Source organism: Empidonax traillii, unplaced genomic scaffold (assembly GCF_003031625.1).
Source record: "Empidonax traillii isolate 1590-97213 ecotype Southwest subspecies unplaced genomic scaffold, ASM303162v1 scaffold461:size861717, whole genome shotgun sequence".
Classification (NCBI taxonomy): domain Eukaryota; kingdom Metazoa; phylum Chordata; class Aves; order Passeriformes; family Tyrannidae; genus Empidonax; species Empidonax traillii.
The window spans coordinates 81,922-107,721 of NW_020955654.1; the positions used below are offsets into that span (position 1 = coordinate 81,922).

At 51.0% G+C, this 25,800-nt stretch overlaps 1 protein-coding gene across 4 annotated transcripts in view; it reads right to left on the reverse strand.

Moving 5' to 3' along the window:
• Positions 1-25,800, reverse strand: part of DAGLA (diacylglycerol lipase alpha) — a 44,263-nt gene that overhangs the window by 12,990 nt on the left and 5,473 nt on the right. For 2 of the 4 annotated variants that reach the window (XM_027895573.1, XM_027895575.1), the window contains exons 3-14: positions 15,078-15,243; positions 12,525-12,663; positions 11,547-11,758; positions 9,227-9,328; positions 8,648-8,786; positions 5,872-5,959; positions 2,807-2,941; positions 2,279-2,356; positions 1,559-1,683; positions 519-678; positions 250-333; positions 69-146 (exon numbers count right to left, since the gene is read on the reverse strand). In XM_027895573.1, coding sequence (XP_027751374.1) covers positions 69-146; positions 250-333; positions 519-678; positions 1,559-1,683; positions 2,279-2,356; positions 2,807-2,941; positions 5,872-5,959; positions 8,648-8,786; positions 9,227-9,328; positions 11,547-11,758; positions 12,525-12,619 — 1,296 coding nt within the window. In that variant the 5' untranslated portion in view covers positions 12,620-12,663; positions 15,078-15,243. Of the gene's footprint in view, positions 1-68; positions 147-249; positions 334-518; positions 679-1,558; positions 1,684-2,278; positions 2,357-2,806; positions 2,942-5,871; positions 5,960-8,647; positions 8,787-9,226; positions 9,329-11,546; positions 11,759-12,524; positions 12,664-15,077; positions 15,509-25,800 lie in introns of those variants that run through there. The other 2 variants (XM_027895577.1, XM_027895576.1) reach the window with 2 other exon arrangements.

Sequence of the window (25,800 nt, forward strand, 5' to 3'; positions counted from 1 at the left end):
TAAAAAAAAATTAAGGGAAAAATCAAGGTTTTGGCTGGTTTTGGTTCCTCTCCTTTCCTTGCCCTCACCTTGTGTCCCAGCCACGTTCCATGGTGCCCCTCAACCGGCAGGCGCTCGGCATCCCCCGTCAGATCCGTCAGGGCATCCTGGAAGAAAGGCATCCTTGCTTCAGGTGAGTCAAATCCGGGTCTGGAATGCATCCAACTCTCTGGAACATTCCCCAGGGCAGCCGCCAGCCATCCCACTTACTTTCGGAGACAGTGTTCCTCGGATGCTGATCACCACCTTCTTCTTGTCATGGTCCACGGCCACGTAGAAAGGGGTTTCATAAACCTGGAAAAGATCAGGAGAGACTGGATTATCCACAGGGAAAAGGAGGTTATTTCTGTCCAAGTGAAGGAATTTTTTGATGGAGCCACACGCCAGTTCTTCTTGGTGCCGCCACAGTGCAAGGCAGGTAAGTCTCATCAGGAAGAGGGCACAGCTGGAATGGGAAAGGGGTCGTGGATGGTCCTTACAGCATCGTGGCAGGAAGTGTAGACAATGTCCACCGAGGTCATGTTCTCATCCAGGAAGTGACGCCGGATGGCGATGGCATTGCACCCACAGCAGTTGTCCTCCTCGATGGTCACACCCGGAGCGTAGCGGGGCCGGGAGGGACACAGGCAGCAACATCTGCTGGGGGAAAGCACAGCTGTGAGGGAAAAAGGCTGGATTTACACTTCCCCTCTGAGCCACGCTGGCCTTCTCCAAATTTAGAGCGAGCACTAAGTGAAGGGTGAAACCACAGAGAGGTACAAAATTCCAGCCTCTAGAAGGACACTGGGATCAGGTGTAGTTTTCCTTCCAAGCACCAGAGAGAGCTCCAGTACAACTAGCTCCCAAGGAATCCAAGGGACAGCTCCTCAAGGGATACTACACAGAAACATGAAGCATTTACTGAGCTCCAGGTTTATTTATAGCGAAAAAGCAGGTCTAGAATCATCCCAGAACAAGAAGAAAGGCACAGATTGACTTTCCCTCTTTCCTTCTCACAAATAAGAGTATTCCCAAGGAATTAAATTCCTCCCAAGAGCCCAGAAGTTGCCAAAAGCTCATCCCCAAGTTGAATCTGGGGACAGAATTGTGGCAAATACTTGAATCCTGAGCCAGAAAATCCAATCAGTAGGAGAGAGCACAGCCCAAATCTTGGAAGTGTTTTAATCAGGATCCAAATTTCAACTCCCTGATTGGTAAGAAATCAGATTTTTGAGCTCCATGAAGTCCTCTGGGGCTCGGTTTTGTGCCAGGTGGGTCCTCTCCACTGGCTGTTCCAACTGGCACTGGAGAGGATGGAACAGAGGATGAGGTGGTTCGTTTACAAGATGGAAGAGATCTGGAAAGACTTTGGAATAGGAGGCACGGAGAGACGGGAAAAGAAAGCATAAGAAGAGAAAAGCAGAGAAGAAACAGAGTGGGGATGGAGAGCAACGACAACATAAATATGGGGAATGGTGATTTCCAAGTCCGGGGGGATAAAGAGGAGGGCCAGAGAGATGAGGGCAGAGCAGGTACTCACGAGCAGGATCTGGCCAGGCGACACAGTCCACACGTGGGCTTCCGCATCAGGTAAATGGGCCACCCGTAGGCAGCCAGCGCGAAGAGCATGTAGTAACACACCTCCCGGTACCGCTGCATCTCTTGCTGGAAGACATGGACACCCGGCAATCTCTTGGAATGTTCCTCCTCATTTCCTGTTTCCATAGTTAGACCTCCTTGCTGAGTAACCCCCTCCTCCCCCAGCTCTGCTCCAGGGGAGCAAGGTGGTGATTTGGGCAGGATTCACCTCTTCTCCTGAGGGATTTCCCTCTGTATCCCACCCTACTACCAAGGAAGCAGCTCCCTGCAGGTTTGGGAATGAGCTCCCTAAATATCCTGCTGCCAACAGGTCATAGGATGCCCAGAGAGGGATAAAGACAGTTTAGGGCCATGTGTCTCAGTTGCGTCCTGGAAAAGGTCAGTTATCCTGGACAGCTGGAGTGGGAGTTAAACAGTGCTGGCATGAGATGGGGAATAGGGCGGGGGGGAAATCAGGGGGGAAATCAGAGAAAAAAAAATCAGAAAAATCAGAGGAAAAATCAGGGGGAAAGATGAAGTGGGAAGAAAAAAATCAGAGAAAAATCCAAGACCTGGAATTTCTCAAATTTTTTCCAAGAGGGGCAGAAAGGAATAAGAGAAGCCACTGAGGAAAGCAGGTTACACAGGAGAGTTCCCAGGATTACACATTCCAGGGGCTTACCGCGTTCTTCAGGTCCAGGTACTTAGTGTTCCTGGTCACTGGCATTCCAGACAGGAAAGCCAGAATGTCATTGTTTGCCTGTAAATCCCAAACACACAGGAAATTTCTCACAAAAGTCTACTCAACCAGGTTCCTCAAATGCTTCCAATGGTTTTATTCCCAAAGTCCAAGTCAAGGGAGAAAAAAAAAAACAAACAAACAAATCAATTTTCTCCTGGGTTGACAATTTGAAAATGTGAATAATGGCTTGGAAATTTAGGAATTTTCCCTCCTGAAGCTTGCTGGAGTCTCCTCCACATCACAGGTAATAATCTTCCCTACAACCCACTTCGAGGCTTTCTTTGGGATTGAGAGCTCAACCCGTATTTGCGGATGACAAACCCCAAACTCTACTCAGCGTCAGCTGGGAAAAACTTGGGAAAAGCTGCTTAAATCAGTTATTATTTTTAATTCCCAGCTGAGCGAGGCGGGCAGAGTCCCATGGTGCTCCCAGGGCAGGCCACATTCCCAGGTGTTCCCATTCCCCACCTCATCCAGGACGGCGTTGCGCTTGGCCCGCTGCCGCTGCCTCAGGAGCACCAGCCCCGCGATGATGTCGGAGGGCACGATGTCCAGATCCCGGAAAAACTCCGCAAAAAGGTAGGCGATCTCGGAATAGGCATCCTGAAAAAGCCAGGGAGAGAGGGGGTCACAGCACTTTGGGAATGGCCTCATTGCTGGAGATCCATGAGATTCCTTCAGGGAATGCCAGACCTGGACTAATTGTGGAATTATTGGCTCCTGTTTACTTTCCATATTCCCACTCGGAGGATGGATTTGTCCTGTGGGAAGAACACTCACGCATCCCAGGCAGGTTCAAAGGGAGGGAAAGGGAATGTTTTGGGATCTATGCATTAAATAAAACAGGGAAAATACAATGAAAAGCAAGTAAAACCCAATCCAGAGTCACCTCAGAGTCATCCTTATCCTCAAAAACACAATCAAAGCTATTCCAGGGGGGAAAAAAAGGACTAATTTTGTCCTGTTTACAGGCTCTTCGATTCTAAATTTGTCCCGGTATACTTTTCTCATATTTAACCCCAATCTGGGAGCCTTTTCCCAAATTTAACCCAGACCTGGGAGCCTTTTGCCTAAATTTAACTTGCCCATATTTAATCCAGGCCCAGAATTCCTTTGGCCCATGTTTAACCCAGATCTGGGGTCCTTTTCCCAAATTTAACCCCCATCTGGGATCCTTTTTTCCCCAACATTTAACCCAGACCCTGTGGTCGAAGTTTAACCCGGCCCTGGGATCCTTCGGCCCCTATTGCCAGGCTTTTCCAGCTTTATTTAGGATGGCACCCAAGCAAAAAGGCCTGAAAGGGAAAACCTGGAAAAAGACCTGAGTCACTAAATGCAGAATTCCCCAGGGGAGAAGGTGATTAATCCCACAAAAGGAGGGACAGAAGTGGAAGTGACCTGAGAGGGTCAAGCAAAGGCTCTGGAGCAGTGGGACCAAAATATTGAGGAGAAACGGTCTTTTTCCACCTTTTTCTCTGTACTATAGGGAAAATAAACCACAAAAGCCCGAGGAAGAACATTTTGGGAAACGGGAGATAGGCTGGAATGTGAGTCAGAGCTGATGTGTCATTATTCCAGCCTAAGGAAAAGGGTGATCCAGAGGCTGGAATGGGGAGTTGTAGCAAACAAATGGTATTTTGACTCCTGTCATGCCAAACCTTTCCTTCCAAGGATTATCAGAGCCTTATCCTGAATTTTTATCCCAGATTTTCAGAGTATCCTTTACACAGCTCCTCAAACCTGCAGTTGTGGAAATCCCAAGCGCTTTCCAGGACAGGATTTCTCCTCTCTTTTCTCGGACCATCAAGGCAGTAAATCCCTTCTTTTCCTGGCAGGAATGACATCCTTGCTCCTGCAGGATTGACCTACATCCCTTTATCCTCACAAAACTCCTGGAGTGTGGGATGACTTCCAATCACTTCCCACTTCCCTACAAAAGGGAGTGAAGTCCCCATTAAGAGATGGGGATCCAGGTGCCAACTGTGCCAGAGGTGCCTTTGGAAAGCCTCACATCAACCTCTCCAACATTCCAGATGCAACATCCCTGAAATCCTGACCTCCCAAATCCCAGAGGCTGCAAATGGCTCCAGCTGGATATAAAGTGGAAATTCAACAGCATGAGGAATGTGAAGAGTCTGGAATCTGCTTTTATCCTGAATTAAAAAAAAAAAAAAAAAAAAAAGGGAGAAACAGTCCCTGTAGGGACCAAAAAAGGGGAGAATCAGTCTCTGCACAATGAAAAGTTTGTTAAAAAGAGCTTGGAATACTTTACAATCCTAAGTAAAGTGGGAGTTGTTCAGGAATCAGAACCTTTGGGTGCCTGTCAGGGCTATCCCAGGTTTTGGTGTTCCTGATGGATTTCCTGAGCAGAGGAGCTGGGACTTCCCAGCAGGATGGGGCTGGGACATTCCCTGGGAACCCAGTGGCATTCCAGCCAGGGAAAGGCATCCTGGGAGAGTGCTGGATTCCTGCACAGGCCTGTGCCAATTCCTGCAGCTTCTGGAAGCTGTGTCCTGTGGATAATTCCTGACAAACCCTGTTAATCCAATTCATCCCAGCTGCCCTCCGGGAGGAATAATAGTGGCCTTCACCCAACTCTCCTTCATTTTTCCACCTTTCTCTGTGGAATTTCAATTCCAGACATGTTTCCCTTCCTCTCCAAACTCCTGTTCCTTACCAGTGTGCTCCTTTTCCTGCTCATCCCTCTGGAAGCAGAGCTCCAGGCTATATTTAGCCAGGCCAGGCTGCTGCGGTCGCTGCCTGGGTGTTTTCCCTGTCATTTTCCATGCCTTTCCAACTGAAGCCAAACATTTGGGGAGGCTGCTGTTTTGCTTGGAATGTCCTGGAGAACTCCCAGCTTTTTCCCTGCGAGGCTGTAACTCATTCAGAGTTAAGGAATTTCAATTGTTGCTTCGGGAGGCACGAAGGATTTCCTTGGGTTTCATGGTTTTTATCTGGAATTATGGCCTTCGGGAGCAATTCCCTGGTTCTGCCAGGTCCTCAAACACCCAGCATTCCCACTAAATTCAATACAATAAGTTATCAGGGAAGTCTTCCACGTTTTTCCCAGCACCAAGATTTTACTCAGCTCTCCAGCAGGTCCTGAGGAATCCTGCTGAGTCCCTGCAGCTGCTCCCACTGCTTCCAAAAAGAACGGAATGAGAACTTTTAGGGAAGGAAGATCAAGCCCTTTCCCCTTCCCTGCAAGAGAAATTCCCAACTTTAGAACATGAAAATTCCCAGTAATCTATCCCTGTGGATCTGTGGATTAAGTAGTTTTTGGCTATTAATAAATCCAGATTATTTTGCTGATTTTTCCAGGTTTGTATTTTCCGATTCCCAAATCCTCCTCGTTAAGGATACAGGGCTGATCCAAAAAAACAGGATAAACTGCCTCAGCAAACTGGCTGGGAAGAGGAACTGGAGCTGACTGGGAACTGCTTCCAGATTTGATCCTAAAACTTGTAAAACCATGGATTTCTCCCAGTGATATCCCAATTTTCTGGCTCCCACGGGGAATTTTTGGTACCCACCGACTGCGAGTCCTTTGTCCTTGTGCAGCAAAGGAACACTTTGAGCCTCCTTGTCCAGCTGCTAGCCTGGCCTTCCTCCAGTCGGTGTCTGGGAATAACAGGAAGGTCAATAACCATGGAGTCATGGAATTAAGGTTGGAGAAGACCTCTAGTCCAACTGTTCTCCCAGCACTGATCCACATCCCCAAGTGCCACATCCACAGGGATCCTAAATCCCTCCAGGGATGGCGACTCCACCTCTGACCTGGGCAGCCTGTTCCAACCCCTTCCAGGAAGGAATTTTCCCTAAATCCAACCTAAACATCCCCTGGTGCCTCTTGACACCATTTCCTCTCCTCTTGTTCCCGATCCTCCCCCCGTCAGGGAGTTGTATGGAATGGGAAGGTCCCCCTTGAGCCTCCTGTTCCCCAGATTGAGCCTCCCCAGCTCCCTCAGCTGCTCCTGCTGCTCCAACCCCTTCCCTGGACACACTCCAGGAAGTGGAATCCAGCTGTTCTGGCTCACAAGGGATTTTAAGGATCATCATGTTCCACCTTCCACTAGCCCAGGTTGCTCCAAGCCCCACCCAACCTGGCCTTGGACACTTCCAGGGATGGGGCAGCCACAGCTGCTCTGGAATGGTTTTCCCACCCTCACAGGGAAGAATTTCTTCCCCATCCTCCCCCTAAACCCACCCTCCTTCAGCTGATGGCCACTGATTCCACGCTCCCTGAAATCCAAGGCTCCTCTAAAGCAGGGTCTTTTTTTATGGAAACACAGATTGAATCCAGGTCAGAGCAATCCAAAATAAAACCCCACTCCATTTTCTGCCAGGGGATCCCACTGGGATAAACCCAAACCCAGAAAGTGTGTTGTGCCTGGAAGAAAAAGGTGCTGGGAAAGGAATATTTGCCTGGAAGAGAAGGAGCAGGTCTCACAGGGAATGCATCAGCTCCTGCCTGCATACCTAGAACCTTTTGAAAGATTCCAAAGGAGCAGTGGGAATACGAGTGGGCTAAGAGCCAGCAGAGCTCTGCTCTCCAAGATCCCAAAAGAATTCCACAATCTCACTGCAGGGCTTGAACAACCAAATGTGCTCCGAGCTATTTTCCCTCCAAAATTCCCAAATCATTTTTTCCCAACGCTTCACTTCCACATGTTCAGTAGGAGCTCCGAAGCTCCTTGGAAAAGCCTCAGCACGAGGAGTTGAGCCTTTGGTTGGGTTGTTTTACTTCCTCAGCCCACACAACCCGAAGGGAATGGAAAACCACCCTGGCACAGAATCCAGCCAGGCACAGAATTCCCCAATCTGCTCCAGGGAAACCCATTCCAGAGCCTCACACCCTCCCAGGGAAGTCCTTTTCCCTATGCATGGAGCAAAACACGGATACAGTACTAGAGCCACAATATCATCCCAGCTGCTCATCCTGATCCTCCTGGGAATGCCCTGATCCCAAGCAAGAATCACCACAAGGGGCTGGCAGGGCATTAATTCCACATATTCCACATACTGGAAAGGTCAGGAGGAATATCCAGCATTCCACAACAAAACCCAGCCTCCTTCCAATAAAACTTGATGTCTGATCCTTAGAAAAGACCAGTCTTCCTTCCCAAAGGATGCCATTTCAGGCCACTGGAAAAGCCCAGGTTTCAAAACACACAAAGCCAAGGAAAAACACGGAATTTGCAGGGGACTGTTGAGAAGCCTCATGGGAGGTAGGGACTCCAAGGGCACATTCCTCAAGGACAGGCACAGATGTGAAAGGGAAAAAAGCCTGTTTGTGTTGTCTCCTATTGGAAAAAAAATCCTTAGGAAAATGCTTGGCTGGGTGGAAAAAAAACCCCTTTCTCTTTCCATCTGGGAAGCTCCAGGATGGACTCAATCCTTAATTAAAAGATCCCAGTGCCAACACAACAAGAATTGTTTCCTGGTCAAGAAACCTCAGGGCAAAAGGTTGGATTTTGGAGACAATAAAGGAAGAAAAGGGGATTTAGAAGGAGATGCTGCCATATTTCAGGAAAATTTCAGCACTGCCTTAATGAATCCAAGGAAAACACTGCTCCAGGATGGGCAAATGAGGATTTGCTCAGCCTGGAGAAGGGAAGGCTCAAGGCAAACTTTAGAGCCTCTTCCAGGGCCTAAAGGGACTCCAAGAAAGCTGAAAAAGGAGTCTGGAAAAGGACCTGGAGTGACTGGACAAGGGGGAACAGCTTCCCACTGCCAGAGGGCTGGGATAGATGGGATATTGGGAAGGAATTCTCTGTGAGGGTGGAGAGGTCCTGGAATGGATTTTCCAGGGAAGCTGCGGCTGCCCCATCCCTGGAAGTGTTCCAGGATGGGGTTTGGAGCGACCTGGACTAGTGGAAAATATCCCAGCCCATGGCAGGGGATGGAATGAGATGTTCCATAAGGTCCCTTCCAACCCAAACCATTCCAGCATTCCATGATGATTCCACGATCTCTCCCTGCATTAATTTTGCATTGTTTCCTCTCACCCTTAAATTCCCACAATGGGATGATTTGTTGAAGGAATCATCTTAAAACCATTCCAGGCATGGAAAGGGGAGTGTAAAGCACATAAGAATCATTCCCACATCCATCCAATCCTTATGAACCTGGAGTCTATTCCCTCCCCCCCACCTTTTCCTTCCCTGGAAAGCCCCGTGACCCCCCAGTTTCTAAGGCAGATCCTCTGGGATTTGGTAGCAGGTTTGCTCTGTGCGAGCCAAGGAGCAGAACTGACGTGCCCCATCCCAGCCAAGCAAAGCTCCTGGATTCCCTGGAATGCCGCCTCACCTGAGGTTGTAGGTGCGCAGGTTGCGCTGCCGGCGCTTCGTGGCCCGCAGTTTGACAAAGGTCCTGCCCGTGGGGTCGAAGACGCAGAGCACAGTGATGCACACACTCAGGATCACCACCCAGTTACACACCACCATTCCTGAAAAAAAAAAAAAAAAAAAAAAAAGGAATCATGTGCTCCAGCCCCATCCCAGACCCACCCAAAGGAAACCCTCCAGAACAGCTTCCAAAGTGCAGATGGCGGAGTTTTCCTGGCTGTTTGTAGGGTTATTGAACACCCCCCAGAACATCCAGGGCTACACCATGAACATGTTTCTACCAGGAAGTGGGAAAAGAGTTCCAGGGGAACAGTGAAGCCATTTTGAAGTGGAAAAGCAGGATTTCCAGGCTCCCCCCTTCCCACCCTTTCCCCAGGAACATGAATCCCTGTCTCAGTGCCAGTGGCACAAACAAATGGAACGGGGAAACAAAGAGTGCATTGACAGCTCCAATCCATTTCCAGGAGTCCAGCCCAAGCCGGCGGGAGGGAATGGCGGCCATGGATCCACCGGAATGCAGCCTGACATTCCCAATCCGTACCCAGAGTGACGCTCTTGGCCGTGATGTCGTTGCAGGAGGTGTAGTACTGGGTCAGCCATACGATTCCCACAATGGCATAGACGAACTCAATCACCAGGATAGCTGGGAAAAGAGGGAATACCACGGATAACAGTAGCGTTTCCCTAAGGATTGACTCCTGCCCCTGTTTCCAGCAAGGAAACACAGGAACGAGTTACTTGGTCTGGAAGGAAAACGCTTTGGAAAGGGATATTCAAGGAAATAAAGCAAAAATGTGACTGTTTCCCGCCCCCCAATAAAAAAAAAAAAATCGGGATCACAGAGAGGTCAGTGCCCTTGGTTGTGTCAGGGTGTGAATCACAGATCCGCATTCCACCCACGCTGCTGGAAAGGCTCCCTGAGGCACCAGGAATTGCAGGATCCAGGACTGAACCACCTCAGACAGCTGGCCTGGCTCCCAGATCCCAAAGAAATTCTGTGTGGTCAGGATTTCTACGCTTAGGAAACATTCCCAGCACCTCTGCACCCTTCCAGGAACAGTTCCCAGGACACATTCCTTCAGGAATCACTTACTGGCTCCTCGGTTTTACTGTGACAAAGAACACGAGACTGGGGATTAACAGCGGTTTTCCTGGAATAAAAAAGTTGGGAAACTGCTCCCAAGTGCCCGTCCTCCCGCTTCCCAGAATCCCAAAGAACAAGTGGGCAATCAGGCATGGCGCAGGTAAATAACTTGCTTGGGAATGGCTTGGGATGGAGCCGAGACTAAATCCAGCCTGGCCTAATCCCACCCACTCTCCTCATCCATAAGGATCTTTCCATAAGTGGTTTTACCACAGACCTGGAAAAACCATTTCCAAGAGTTTTCCTGGGCAGGGACCCGAGGTTGGAACCAGCTCCTGCTCATCTCAGTTTGCGCCTTAAACTGAGTCAGGCTTTGCTAAGCTTGGCTTGTCTCCCCTCTGACAACACCTGCTGCAGGACAGGAGCAGGGAGCAGACATTCCCAGGTTCCCATGGGAGTTAATTCCCTAAATTCCTCTGCATTAACTGGCACAGGCTTAAACTGGGACAGTCACATAGACCTTGCCCACGCATCGGTCACATTCCCACTTCAATCAGCAGTGCTGATGAAGCACCAGGAGTCAAAAGCTCCGGGAAACAGGGACACAAACACAGTCCAGCACAAATCCTGGTCCGGAACCCACCGGGAGTTTAAGGAAGAACAGGGGACATTCCCTGGGGCAGGAAAAACATCTCCTTGGATTTTCCCCACCTCCCTTGCCCTGTTTAGTGCGGGTTTAACCCCAACTTCCAGTTCTCCCTGCTTCCCAAGGGAAGGCTGGAAGGAGGGACGTTCGTTCGCTGTTCACATTAACCATTTGCAGGGAGGCAAAAACCTCTCCCAGACAGAGCTTCCAAGCCAGGTTATCCCTGGTTTTTAGTGGATTCTGCAGGAAAACAACCCAGCAAAAAGCAGGGATGCAAAGCCACGAGATGCTTTGTTTGGATCTGCATTTCCAGAAGGTTTTTCCCTTAAAACCTTCCCTGGGCACAGCAAAATCTGATTAAATTCCTGTGGCTGGGAAGTGAGAGAAAATAGGGAAAATGAGTCCTGGATGAGGAATCAAGGAATGATCTCTTCCTGGTCTAGTTGTTTTTGGATGAGGGAGACAGGGAATGTTTTTCGGGAGAGGAATGCTCATTTTTAGGGAGAGAAATATGGGACTGGGATTGAGGAAAATTCGGAGGGTTTAGGGGGTTGGGGGGGGGATTTTGGGGTTTTGTGGAATTTGGAGCACTTTGGGGAGCTTGGGTTTTTGGGGCATTTGGGTGTTTTGGAGCCTTTTAGGGATTTGGGGGAGTTTGGGACATTTTGGGGAATTTGGGGCACTTTGGGAGGGTTTTGGGGGTCCCCCAACACCTCGGGGGAATTTGGGGCTGAAAATGAGCTTTCTTTGGGCTTTGGAGGGGATTTTTGTGTCTTTCAGGAGACTACGGATTTTTGGGGAGGTATTTTGGGGAGGAATTTTGCAGGTGTTTGGGGTCACAGAGATGCCGATTTGCGGGGGGGCGGAGGGGGAAGTGCTTGATTTGGCCTTTCTGGGGGGATTTGATGACTTTTGGGGGGAGGAATTTTGTGGGTGACCCCCAAAACCCCCTCCAAAGAACACCGACGGGGAGGGGCGAGAAAGTGCGTTGCTGGCGTGGCCCGCAGCAAGGTGGGGGAATATCGGGAGCGGTGCCCGGTGGCAGTGCTAGGGAGCAGCCTCTGGAGTTCTGGGACAGGGAGGGCATTCCAGGGGGCCCAGGGAAGGGTGGGATGTGGGCAGGGGGCTCACCCAGGCGGACGTAGAGCACGTACTGCATGGAGTCGCGCGGTTCGGTGTACAGGATGCTGCCACGCATGCTGAGCCAGATGATGGCCAGCTCGGCGATCATGCAGCTCAGCAGGATGCCCAGGTAGCCCCGGCCGTGGTCCACCAAGTTCAGGGAGCAAGTCTCATTGGGGTTGTACACCAGCCCGAAGAGCACCACGGACAGGATCACGAACCTGCCGGGGAAAAAGCGCCGGGAATGCTGCAAAGCTGCTCGGGGCCCCATGAGGGCTCAGCCTTCTGTTGGTTCCCCCTCAATTCCCAGGGGCCAGTCGGGAGCTCTGCTCCCCCGGCACAGCAGTGGGATCTGCCTCCCATCATTTGCCACTCCCATTCTTGCCCAGAGAAGCTATGGCTGCCCCACCCCTGGAAACGTCCAAGGCCAGGTTGGAGCAACCTGGGATAGTGGAAGGTATCCCTGCCTACGGCATACTTGGAACTGGTCCCTTCCAACCCAAAGCACTCCTGGATTCCATGATTGTTTTTCCTGAACCCCTGTACAGAAACCCAACCCTAAGTTCCAATAGACCCATCCCTAGAAGTGTCCAAGGCCAGGTGGGATGGGCCTTGGAGCAATCTGGGCTAGTGGAAGGTGTTGGAGTTGGAACTGGATGAAGTTTAAGGTCCCTTCAAACCCAACCCATTCCAGGATTCCATGACTGTTATTCCTGAGCCCCTGGACAGAAACTCAGCCCCAAATTCCCATGGGCAACCTCGGTTGGCACGGGAGGATACAGGGAGCTCTGGCTAGGCTCTCTGGGACTAGGACAGAACTTGGGACAGAGCTCAGCTAAAACAACCAGGAGCTGGAACCTCTTGGTGTCCCTCAGAAATGCCCCAACAGAATCTTCCAGGTGCACAGGAAGAATTTCCAGCCACGACAGGAACAGGCAAAAGAATCCCTGGGAGGATTCCAAGCCTCCCTGTGCCCTTCCCACTTACCAGGTGGTATGCAGGAGGAAGAGGAAGACGGCTGGCAGAACCAGGTCATCGCTGCCCACGGACCAGCGACGGCGGAACACAACAATCCCTGGCATGGCTGGCGGGTCCTGGGAAGTTCAGCAGGCGTGACACTCACCTCCTGGAAAAGAATGGAAAAGAAGGATGCTGACCCCCTTCATCCCCCTCTGGAGAGCCCCACAACCTGCAGGGGTGCAGCCAGGAGTTACCCTGGGTTTTATTCCAGCACCTCTCTCTCAGGGAGAGCCAGGAGAAGAAGGAATTTGCAGAGTGGGAATGATGAGGCGAAGCCAGTAACTCATCCAGTTCCAGTTTATGGGATTACCTGGAATCCTGTTAGGGTCAAGCCAAACCACTCCAGGATTCCATGGTTGTTTTTCCTGAGCCTCTGTACGGAAACACAGCCCCAAATTCCAATAGACCCATCCCTGGAAAAGCTCAGGGCCAGGTGGGACAGGGCTTGGAGCAACCTGGGCTAGTGGGATTTTGGACAGGTTATTCTGGCTTCAGAAACCCTACTGCTGTGTTTTTTCAAGGACACACCTGCTGCCAGGCTCCTGTGGGCCAATAATTCCTCCCATCACTTAGCTCAGGAAGCCAAAATATCCATTAGGAGTCAGTGGAAGCATCTGAGGAATACTGCCCAGCTCCCAGCAGCACTTCCAGTTGGGAATATCAGTTCCTAGGATCTCTCTCCCTGGGCCACTAGGAGTATCCTGCCAGCTCCACATCTTTGCACTCCAAATCCAAGGTGGGGGAAGATCCAGGAGCTGCTGTTCCTTGCCCATGTTTTGTTTGTGCTCCTATTTTTAGAGCCTCACAAACCCTTTGGAAAAATAGAAACAGGAGCGCTGGAAAGTCACGAGACGGCACCGGGCGCTCCAGCCACCTCCTCCAGCACAGCCATCCCACACCATACCAGCTGGAAGCGCTCCAGCCTGCTCCACAGGGACTCCTGCAGCACAGCTTAGCCTTCTCCTGCTTTTCTGGCCCGGCACACGACCCACAGCCAGGAATTTTCCCTGCTTTTGCCAAATCTGGGATAGTGTCTCTGCAATCTGTTCAAAGGCACTGTGGTTTCCTGGCTGTGGAATCAGTCCTGTCCCTCTCTCCGCTCCCTCATCTGTGTCCCTCTCTCCGCTCCCTCATCCGTGTCCCACCTTCCACTTGTCCCCTTCCTGTGCTTCCAGGGATCATCACACTTTGGCTGTGCTCCAAACTCTCCCAAATTGATATATCCCCATTCCAAATCCCAGCTCTGCTCCTTTTCCAACCCTCTTTTTTCCCATACCCCGCTCCCGGAGTGCTCCAGCCATGCCCTGCAGTGCCCAGGCTGCTCCAAAGTTGTACTTTCAAATGAGTAACTGCTCTTGGATATCCAGAATGGATGGGGAGGGAGCTCAAAGATGACCCAGGTCCACCTCTCTGCCATGGATAGGGACAGACCATGGCACCAATTCCCACTTTGCCCCACTAAACCCAACCCAGTCAGCGGGTGTGGTTACCCCCCCACTTCCCAGAACATCCCAAATCCAGAGTCTCCCGCCCTTTGTGGACACCACAGTCCCTGGAGTGGACCTTCCAACCTGCTGCAACCAGCAGTGACTGGAAACCTCCCCAGATCCCAGGAGATTCTACAGCTCTGGACACTTCCAGCCCTTGCATGAGGGAAACGCTCTACTCCCCCAACAAAGCAAAGGTGAAATTCCAACACCTCTTGGATTCACAATTCCTTAGCACAGAATAACCAGCACATTCCAGTTCTACCTTCAAACTGCCCCTCTGGAGACTCCTTCCTGGATATCCACTGGGATATCTTGGATATTGCAAACCCTGGATACACTTCATCTCTCTCCCTGCCTTTGAACAGCACCTCCCAGTCCAGCTCAGACCCCATTCCCATCATCCCTCGGCTGAATCCTGCTTTCCATGACTCCAGTTGTGCTGTCTCAGCTTCCACCACCCTCTCCCAGCTGGAGAACCAGGATATCAACAACGGCAACAAACATCCAATGGGAATTCCTCATTCACAGCAGCGGATGGGGATGGAGTGGAGCAGCCTGTCACTCACTGGGATACTCCCTGTGGGAATGTCACTGCACTCTGGAGTGACACTACAAAGCTCCCAGTGCACTGCAGGAACATCCCCAATTGATTCCCAAAAGACTCTCAAATTTAAAGACTGAGCTTTGGGGCCTTGGAAAGGAGGGAGATGATGGAAGGCCCAAGACCAAAACCCTCCAAGAAAAGCTCTCAGTGGGAGGAATCTCCAGCTTCATCCCAGCGTTGCTGATCCTGAGAATTACACTGAGACACTAGTGATGTGATGGAGCAGAGGATTCGGGATGGAAAGGGAAAGTCAGAGTGCAAACAGCCCCAAGCAAAAACCCCCACCTTGCTCCTAAGAAGAGCAATTCTCAGGATCTCAAATCCTAGCACGAGCAGCCCCCAAGCTCCCAGCACTGAAATCAGGGAAGCACATGACCCAGGAATTCCCTCGGAGCAGGGAATGATCTATGGAAGCAGAAATCTTACATGGTATGTGGTCCAGCCGCTGAGCATCCTCCTCTCCCGGCAGGGTTTCCCAGGAAAAGTGCAATTCCACGGAGACAGGCATCACAAGCTCAGGAAGGAACAACCAACTCTTCGTGCAGCCATGGAAAATCCCACTCGGCAAAGGGAAGGACGGTGTGGGAATCGCCTGCCGACAGAGTCGGGCATCATCCTCAGAGCGGTTCCCTCATTTATTCCGGGGAATGCCGAGAGCCAGGGGTCGTGACTCCCCCACAGTTCCACACCCCCAGCACCCTCTGGAAGGAAGTGACATCATCCCTATTCTGAGGAGATTGTGTGTGGATTGTGGGAAGGAGGATTGGGAGCAATGCTGTCAGGGATGCGGAGACGGAAGAGCAGGAGAAGCCGTCAGAGCTCCAGCGGCACAAACCTCCTCCCTCTTCCCACCGAGAAACTGAGAATGCTGCCTGGAGCTCTGGGATGGCATCAGGCCTCGCAGGGAAAGGCCATGGAGGCTCCAGGGAAAGGTCAGGGGGAGGGGACTTGGATGGGACACAAAGGGACACACAGAGGGGCCACCCGGGCACAGAAAGGAGACTGTTCCAGAGGAGCCTTCCCAGCCTTTCCAGCCGTTAATTCCTTGTGACACGCTCTGGGCTGTGACAGGATGTGGGGGAAGGGGAGAATTGTCTGCCTGGAGGGAAAGGCTCAGGGAAAAGAACACGGGAGAAAAAGGTTCCAGCAAGACAACATTCTGGATTTGCCTAATCCCCCATCCCACCTGAAAGGAGCTTTGGGAGGAGGTGCCCGGGGAAAAGCTGATGGAAAAGGGCTGTGCCTGGATCCTGCACGGCAGGAGTCCACCCACGGCATGGCAGCACCCCCGGAGTCACCCACTCCCACCACCCAAATCCACGAGCAGGATTTGCTGGAAGCTCCCAGATCACCCACATTCCCGAGGTACAGCAGTACCCACACAGCCCAGAGCTCCCACTCCTGCAGATCCCATCCCTGCATCCCCAACCCCTGCAAATCCTGCAAATCCCCATCCCTGTGTCCCCAACCCCTGCAAATCCCCATCCCTGCGTCCCCAACCCCTGCAAATCCCCACTCCTGGATCCACAACTCCTTGCAAATCCCCACCCCTGGATCCAGAGGGTCACAACTTCCTGTAAATCCCTGTCCCTACAAATCCCCACCCCTGGATACAGTCACATCCCCCCTGCAAATCCCCATCCCTGCACCCACATAATCCCCAGCAGATCCCCATTCCTGGATCCACAGGGTCACAGCTCCCAGCAGATCCCCATTCCTGGATCCACAGGGTCACAGCTCCCAGCAGATCTCCATTCCTGGATCCACAGGGTCTCAGCTCCCTGCAGATTCCCATCCCTGCTTCCACATTCTCAGCATTCCCACCCAATGGATTCCCAACCTCCTGCAATTCAGAGCAAAAGCTGGGAGGCCCAAACCACAATGAAACAGGATCTGCCAGGAGTTTTCCCCCTTCTGACGGATCCCTGGCGACGTCTGCATGGAGCAAGCCCTGCTATCCCAATATTCATTCCCTACCTTTCCCCTCAGGCACCTCCTGGCACCTTCACACAATCCAGGTCTGCCAAAGCAATCCCACCTCATCCTTGCCAGCGCGCTCTCCCCAAATTCCAGAGTTCAGAGAGATTCCCTCAAAACAAGCCACATCTTCATCTCCACTGCTTGGGGCTACAAAATTCCCAAAAGAAAGGGGGTTCCCAGGCCTCAATGGATGGCTGCAGGTGCCACTTCAGGACAAAGCCCTTTGCTGTTCCCAGGATTCCAGCACACGCTGAGCATCCTGGGATCCCTTTCCCTGGCTGAAATGCCACCTCTTTCCTTCCCACATGGAATAGGGGTGGGATCATCCCCCTGCAGCTCACAGAACCCTCCTGTTCCCACAAAACACTTACTGGACTTGCCGGAAATCATCAATTCCGCCTTGGATCTGACTCCATCGGGCCCCTTCCAGCTGTTCTGAAGAGCTTTAAATGAAGCTCTTTCTATTCCCAAGTTGATTCCACACAATCTGGGAATTGTTCTCACCTCGCAGGGAGAAGGGGGGGATGTGCTGACATCCACACAGGGTGTCCTAAAGCTGGCCTGAGGAATTTGCTGGGATGGCTGAGCCTGGAGAAGGCTCCAGGGAAAAGACCGGTCTAAAGGAGCTCCAAGAGAGCTGGAAAGGGACTTAGGAAAAGGGCCTGGAGAGATAAAAAATGGAGGAATGGCTTCCCACCACCAGAGGGTGGGTTAAACGGGATACTGGGAAGAAATCCTTCCCTGTGAGAGTGGGGAGGTGCTGGAACAGATTTCCCTGGGAAACTGTGGCTGCCCCATCCCTGGAAGTGTTCAAATCCAGGCTGGAGTAACCTGGGATAGTGGAAGGTGTTGGGGTTGGAACCAGATGGGTTTTAAGGTCCCTTCCCACCCAATCCATTCCAGCATTCCACGACAATCAGGTTGGGGGGACAAATTCCACGGCACCAAAGGAAGATGAACCCTTTCCTTTCAGGAAATAACCTGTTGGAAGCAGAGTCCGCAGGAATTGCAGGGAAAGCTCCTTCCCAAGGGGAAGCAGCTGCCGGAAGGCTGTGAGGAAAGTTGCGCCCTCGCTGTGATTTCAGGATCAGATCCCAACCTCAAGGAACATTCCACGGATCAATGCAACATTTAAGCGCCCTATTTATAAGCAAATCCCAGCACAGAGCAAAAATCAATGGGAATTTTAACTTTGGGAATATCTTTAAGACTCTCCTTGATAACCCCCCATTTTCCAAGGAGAAGGGAATGAAAGGAGCCTGTGGCAGAGCCGGGGCTCAGGGCTTCCAGGAGCCTCCCGGGGCTCGGCACAGTTCGGATGCAGTTCCCTAAAGATGAGGCAGCACCGTCACCTCCACAATGTCACCAGGACACAGTTAATGGGATTAGGCTAGATCTGGAACCGCCCACTGACACAAATTCCCAAAATACACCTCAGAGCAGAAACTGCCCTTCAAAAGCCAGGGAACAAGGACTCACCTGTTCATCCCACAGGTTTAACCCCCAAATCCTGGGGTAAATCCACCCTTGGAATTGCAACAGGGATGGACACGAGATTGGTATAACCAGGACAAAGCACTGCTAATCCCTAATATTCCTTCCATCCCAGCTAATCCCTAATATTCCTTCCCAAAGCCCCTTCGGAGCATAACCCCATCCAGGAGCACACTGTCCTTGCTTCAATCCATCACCGTTTTCCCCCTTTCCCCCAAGTCCTGCCTTGGGTGGGAACAGGTCTCCCAAATCCCACACTTCCTACAAGCACAGATACTTCCCACCTGTTACCCTGGGAATGATTTAACAAGGAGATACCAGAAAAATCCCTCTTTCTCCCTGGCATGCACTTGCTCACAGTGTGGAGTTTCCAGGAAAACCAGGATTACCTTGGAAATCCTAATGGATGGAAAAGTCCCACAAGCATCACTCACAGCACTTGTTCCCAGGTAAAAGCAGGATTCCCCAAATTAAGGAGAAATAAAGAAATCCTCGACTTTGGAATAGCCCTCCTCTAAAAAAATGGGACCAATCCAGAGCATGTTCCCAGGAATTGTATCCCTCAAACCAAGTGATCCCAAGGGTTCTCCCCACTGGATCTTTAGTGACACCCCAAAGGCCAGGATTTTTCCAGATCACAGAACCATTAAGGCTGGAAAAGCCCTTCAGGATCAAGTCCAGCCATTCCCAACACTTCCAAGTCTGCCACTAATCCACATCCCCAAGTGCCACTTCCACACAGATTTTAAATCCCTCCAGGAATGGGGACTCCCACCACTGGAGTGTTCCAATGCTTTCCAACCCTTTCCAGGAAGGAATTTTCCCTAATATCCAATTTAAACTTTCCCTGGAATGTCCTGAGGCCGTTCTCTCTCATCCTGTCCTTTGTTCCCTGGGAGCATAGCTTGATCCCACCAGGACCCAACATCCAGGCAGGGACTCATGGAGAGCAAAAAGCTCCCCCCAATCCTCCCTTTTTCCAGGATAAGCCCTCCCAGCTCCCTCAGCCGCTCCTGGTGCTCCAAACCCTTTCCTGGACACCACCACGTCCTTCTTGTACCAAAGACCCAACAAGGTTTATTAATTCCAGACCTTCCCAACCATCCAAAGAAGAGGTTTTTAGGGATAACTCCTAAAGGCAGGGAGACATTCCAACTGTCCAAATTAAGTGCTTGGAGAGGGATGAACCCTGCCCTCCCCCCCCCCCCAGCTCCAAGATTCCTGATATTTTTCTCCCTGACCTCAGCCAGAGGACAATTCACCTCCAGAGTTCCACACCTGTCACCCTCTGGAAAACCCAAAGCCTTCAGGAATAACAAGTCGAGAAACACCACTAGCTGATTCCTGGGAATCTGGGAGTGGAGAAGGAGTGCGATCCAAGGCTGCTGAGAACTCCGGGAGTTAAACCCATCCCCCAGTCCTTGTGCCGGTGCCGCAGCCACCCACATTCCCTGCCGGCACAGCCCACAAAAGCAGCTTCCCGACACTCCCGAGCTCCAGCAAAAATAACGGCCAAGTTGCCAGGGGGGAAAAAAGGGGATGGAATCCAAACTAATTTGGTGTTTGAAAGAGAACTTGGTGTTCCAGAGGGGGATAAAATCCACTCCCAAGGAAAGCTCGGCTGGAGCAGGGCTGGGAATGGGATGTTGGGATGAGGTGACGGACACTGGAAACACCATCTGCTATAAGAGATGGGCAGCTGAGCATCCCAGACCTGCTTCCCAGTGTAATTCTTTCTGGATATAATTATCAGGAATGAAAATCCTTGGTTTCCTTAATTCCTGGTTGTTCATCACACAATTGTTAGTTTTTCCATAGCAAAAATTCCCAGGGGTGAGTGAAGACAGCGAGGGCAGATCCAAGCAGGACGCGGTGCTTGCCGACAGAACATTTTAGATGGAGCCTCATTCCTTTAGGAAAAGCTATTTTTGCCTACAATCCTGACAGCTTTCCACCCTGGAATTCTTACCAGCTCAAAAAAAAAAAAAAAAAGGCAAGGAACAAATAAAGTCAGGTGGATATTTCAAGGTGCACTATTTAACTGAGTGGTGTCCCCTTGCGCCGGCTCATCCGGAAGCGATGCCTTTGGGAAGCAAGAGGACAAGCTGTGTCATTCCAAAAGAATTCCCACTAGGAACTGCCTCTCTATCCTACTTCAGGCGGCTCCTTGGCTCCCGAGTTTACAGCAGCGGGCAAGCAGTTTTCCCAATAACTTGACTCATTGCCTCAGGAATTCCCTGGGGATGAGTCACATGCCAGGAAAGCCCCCGGGACCCACCGCTGCCAACACAGGGAGAGTGAAGGAAGTGGGAGAGCAGGGAAATCCCTGCCGAAAGCAGGAAAACTGGGTGGTCAGTACCCTTCCCGGGCACTCCTTCTCGCCTCCCTCCCCACAGATGGGCAGGAGGGGACCAGGACAGGGAGAGGGACCAGGACAGGGAGAGGGACCAGGACAGGGAGAGGGACCAGGACAGGGAGAGGGACCAGGACAGGGAGAGGCCCCACAGGAATGGGAAGAGCTCTGGAGAGCTTCCCTCGGACAGAACACTCTGCTCACCTCCCAAGAATCACAGGCAGTACCAAATTCCCTCCCTCCTGAAGGAGGATGGAATTCCAGGGCCTTCCAGGGCTTCTCAACTCCTCTCCCTGCTCACCAGCATTCCCAAACTGTGCTTTTCCTGCTTTGTGACCCTCGACTTATCCCATGATATCAACCCATAACTTATACCGTTTTCCTCTTCCCACATTCCATGACCAAGCTGTACATCCACAGCTGCAAGTCAAAAATGCTGGGAATCGGGGCTATCCGGGAAGCTTTTTGGGATCTTTTCCTAATACACTTTGTCCTCATTAAATGTGAATCCCAAATCTGTGACAATGCCAGGCTCAACAATGTTGGGAATCGGCTTCAAACAGCCCAAACCCGACCTAGGCACCACCTATTACCATTTTTCTGGTGCTGCCTGGTTATTCCAGGAATTCCCTCAATCGTTGTGTCCCACATTCCTAGAAACCAACCTGGGGAAGATCAGGTCAGGTATGTCCCCAAAGGCCATGGATAACCTGTCATATCCCAAAATCCTTTGAGATGAGATGTGGATTTAAGAGCTCTCCCCAGGCTACTGTAAATGACTCAATGGAGCTCTCCCTGTTTTTCCATGCCATTCCTCACTCAGGATTGCTGCTGACAATTCCCAAACATCCCCCTTTGCCCAAGGTTCCTCCACAGCATCTCTACTCCCACAAACAGCCCTCTGGATCCAGTTGAACCATTCCCAAGGATCTTTCAGCAGGCCATTCCAAACCCATCAACTCCTACAAGTTCACATCTCTTACCAGTCCCAAACAATCCATTTCTTTTCCCAAATTCCAAACATATACGGACCGACAGCACAAACAATTCCCCCTCAGTTCAATGATTTCTTGGCACTGCTGGAATTGTTCCAGCCTGAAGTAAAGCTGCAAAAGGGAAAATCCGCTGCTCCCACCAGGAAAAGTGCAAGGAAACAATCCGGGCTGTGGAATTCTTGTGACAAAACCTCACCTACACAAGAGCAGGTAGGAACCAAATCCAGCAATCCCCAAGCCTGCCACAGGATTTCACATTATCAGGACAGGAGCCAAAGAATCCAGAGGTAAAATATCCAACGGAAAACAAGGAGGGAAGGTGTTGGAGCCACCAGAAAAGGATCCTGCCTCTTTAACACTCCTCCCTATGCTGTTCCCGGCATCACATTCCCGCTCCAGGCTGCCAGCAAGGACATGGAATGACCTCCACGTTCATGTCTGGAGAACACGGATCCAGCACCACTCAACTCACTCGGGCTTCATTCCTGCAACTTCCCAACATACCCAGTTTCAGGGAATTCTGAGCCACAATTTCATGATTTTTCACAGGAGCTCGGGAACCCTCAAAATTCCAGGATGGGCTTTTCCCCCTCTCCATGAGGAAGATGAGATCATGTTCTCAAAACAGTTACAAGGAAAAAGGCTCCAAGGCAGGCAGAGCTACTCCTTACCTGGAGCAATGAAACTTCCCTGCACTCCAAGGTAGCTAATTCCAACTGGAATTAGTTCATTCCAATTCCATCCTAAACACAGGAAACATGGAAAACTGAAGTACTTCAATCCTAAGTGTCCTAATTAACAACAGCCACTAATTAATGGGAAACCCAATTTTGGGGGGATAAAAACGGTACTGAATCCCCTTACAACAAAATATGGGATGACAACCTTTAGGCAGAAATCCTAGATCCCGAAGTCCTAAGGAAGTCAGGGATTATAACCCACAGGAAGAGTCCTGGATGTGCCGACCACAACCCGGACACGGTGCAGGGGTACAAGTGGCTTCCTTGGGAAGCTCCCAAAGGGAAAAAATCCCACCAATGCCTCAGGCAGGATCCCAACACCCCCATCCAGGCCCTATACCAGGGCAGGTGACTGTTCTCCATGGAATTTCCCTGGGAACGAGACACTTCCTGTTAAAAACCTCATGAATGGAGCTCTTTTCTTTTGGTCATTTCGATTTTCCAACTTAACTTCGGGACTGAAATTCCCTGTAATTCCCAGAATGCAGCTTGCTATCCATCCTAGAATTAACTCTGTGGCCATGGAGCATCCTTGAGGATGGGAAAAACTGGGAAAACTCCCAGTCAGGAGCCAATAGGGAGAGAAGGAATTGGAGTTTCCCACTCCAAGCAGGAATTAAACCTATTTCCCACCTTTCCTGACAAATCTCCTTGTAAATGAGGCCTCAAACCCTTTCCAGGATCTGTTCCCATAGGAACAAAAGAAATTCCAAGCTCAATTCTTTTTCCAACAGCAGGAATGTCTAATGAAGCAGCAGGAATACTGTAAAAACTAGGGGAAAAGGGAAACACTTTCCTTATTTTTCCCACAGAAGGGAGCAGCAGCCTCAGCGCTGAGGGCCACCAAGTGTCAGATAATCCATCATTCCTCCCTTTTCCTCTCTCCTAATTGGCACCTGTCACTTTTTCCCCTCAAAGAAAAATCCCAAGTTTCAACAGAAACTTTGATGGAAACGCAAATTCCTGGGAGACTCCTGGGGAGAGGTAGCAGGAGCTGAGCAAACACCAGGCTAGTGGCCCAAAATCCAGGGAAACAGGTGGTCCGGGAGCAGGACCTCCTGCTTCTTCAGGCTCAGACAACCAGCAACTCCAGTATCCCACCCTCTGGAATTACATCTTTTCCAAGGTGAGAGGTTTGCCCCTCTGGATGCAGAGGGAGAAGATCCATCTGCAGCTCCTCCCATCCACATAAACACTCCAAGCCTTGCCACGCTGGAATGAGGAAAGTCTTCCAGAAGGAAGCAAAAAAAGGGGATTAACTTCCCAAAATAAAACTTCCCAAAATACTAATATTAAGGAAAACCTGGAAGCCCAACTCACCGTTTTTTGGGAAGGCTGAGCCCTCATGCTCTGGAGGCTCCAGGGCCATGTTTTCCCAGGGCCAGGAGGGAGTGTTTTGGCCCAATCCCAGGGAACTCATGCTCTGGAGGCTCCAGGGCCATGTTTTCCCAGGGCCAGGAGGGAGTGTTTTGGCCCAATCCCAGGGAACTCACAGGCGACCGGTTTGCAGAACAAATCCATGTTAACCCAGAGATTTTCATGCCATGGAGCAGCTCATTCCAAGCCAGAAGGTTCCCAGGTGCTCCCACCACACCCTTCCACACTTTTTGTGCTCCAAAGGGTGGCACTTCCCAGCTCCAGGGACACAAAAGGAGGGGGGGGGGGGGAAGGGAACGTCCAAAAGCCTCCTTGGAATGAGACACTTCATTCCATACGATGCAGTGGGAAGCGTCTCCCGCTCTCCTCAATCCACCCCCATCCTCACCCTGCTCTTTGACGAGCAATGAAGAGTTAACAAGGAAAGCAAGCGGCTGGAAAATCAGTTTTCCACTGGATAAATAGAAGGGCAGCCAGGGACACTAAAGGGCAACCGGAGTCAGATTTCCAGGATCCTGGTGGATCCCGTCCAACCAGGATGTTCCAGGATTGACTTGTCCCTCATCACAAGGTGTAGGAGGATAAGTAGCTCAGGTGGATAGAAGCACAGCCTGGGATATTCCTGCTGGATAAATTTCCATGTTCCCTTGGGCAACTCCACGTTTTCCTCAGCCCATCCAGGAACTCATGTCCCAGGAGGTTCCAGAGCCCCTCCCACTCCCGGCTGCCATGTCAGATCAGATCAAGGTGAGCCTTTGGATGAGCACCCGGTGACCAAACACCACAGATTCCCTTCCAGTCCCCTGAGCCAGAAAGGTTTGGGAGCGGTCAGAGCTGCTGGAATCCGCCCCAGATTAGTTCCGCTGCCTGAACCCCCGCAATTCCCAAAATCCACAACTGAGAGTCCTCCCTGGACCAAAATCCCCCTTCTTGCCCTTGATTCTGGACACTGCCTCCATCCATTGTTCCCCTGGGAGCTCCTACTGTCTTGGGATATTCATCCAGACTCATCCGGCTCCTCCGGAACAGCCCAAACACTCCAGAGAACAAGGATGAGCAGTTCTTGGATACGGAGGAGAGGGGGAATTCCTCTGCTCTCCACCATTCCCAGGAGAAGGAAAATGACCATTCCATGGTGGGATCATCCACCTGGGGAGCAAAATAAGCCTCGTGTGTCCCAAGGAATAAAGGTGGGATGGGATAACCCCTGGAGTTCCAACCAGGAATGGCTGGAAATCAAGATCTCAAGCCATTCCAGGGAACAAACATCCAAGGAGCCTGGAAATCCACAGACACAAACTATGGGTTCTTTATGCCATGAAAGACATGGGAAGAACTGAAACCAAATCCCTCAGGAGCACCTTCTGCACATGGGGAATCATGTAATGGTTACGATCGGAAAAGACCTTCAGGATCATCAAATTCAACCATCCAAGGCCACTGCTAATCCACATCCAAGTGCCACATCCACAGGGATTTTAAATCCCTCCAGGGATGGGGCCTGTTTCAATGCCCAACTACCTTTTCCATGAAGGAATTTTCCCTGATATCCAATTGAAACCTCCCCTGGTGCAACTTGAGGCCATTCCCTCTTTTCCTGTCTCTTATTCCCTGGAAGAAGGGCCTGATCCCATCTCGCTCCAACATCCAGTCATCAGGCATTTGTAGGGAATGGGAAGCTCCCCTCGATCCCCCTTTTCTCCAGGATAAAACACATCCTGCATGTTAATAGCAGAGCAATTTCCAAGGTCAGCATATTCCTGTTTCCCTCCCCAAATTCCCGGTCCCTGCCCCGCAGGGGATTTTCAGGAGCTCTGTCAGAATTCCCAGGAGGCTTCACGCTTACTCAGCCACCCCTTCCCTGAGGAATGAGCGTTCTCTGCAGCTTGCCACGTGATTCCCACCTCCAGAGCTGCCTCCGCTTGCTCCCCCGCCCTCATCCAAGAGCAACAGTCACAGCAAGGCCTGGGAGAATCCACAAATTCTCTTTGGCACCACCAAAGCAAACTAAGAGTTCCAAAGTTCTTTAGCCCAGACTTGGAATAACCGAGGATAACGCGGGATCTGCCAATGTCCCCGTTCCCTACGGAGACAAATTCCATGACAGCCCCACAGCTGCTCCCAGGGAAGAAATGGAAGAACTCACGATCCCCCTTTTTAACAAAATCCATAAGGACAAAGAGTCTCTTCCAAAAGCAACATGTTGAACC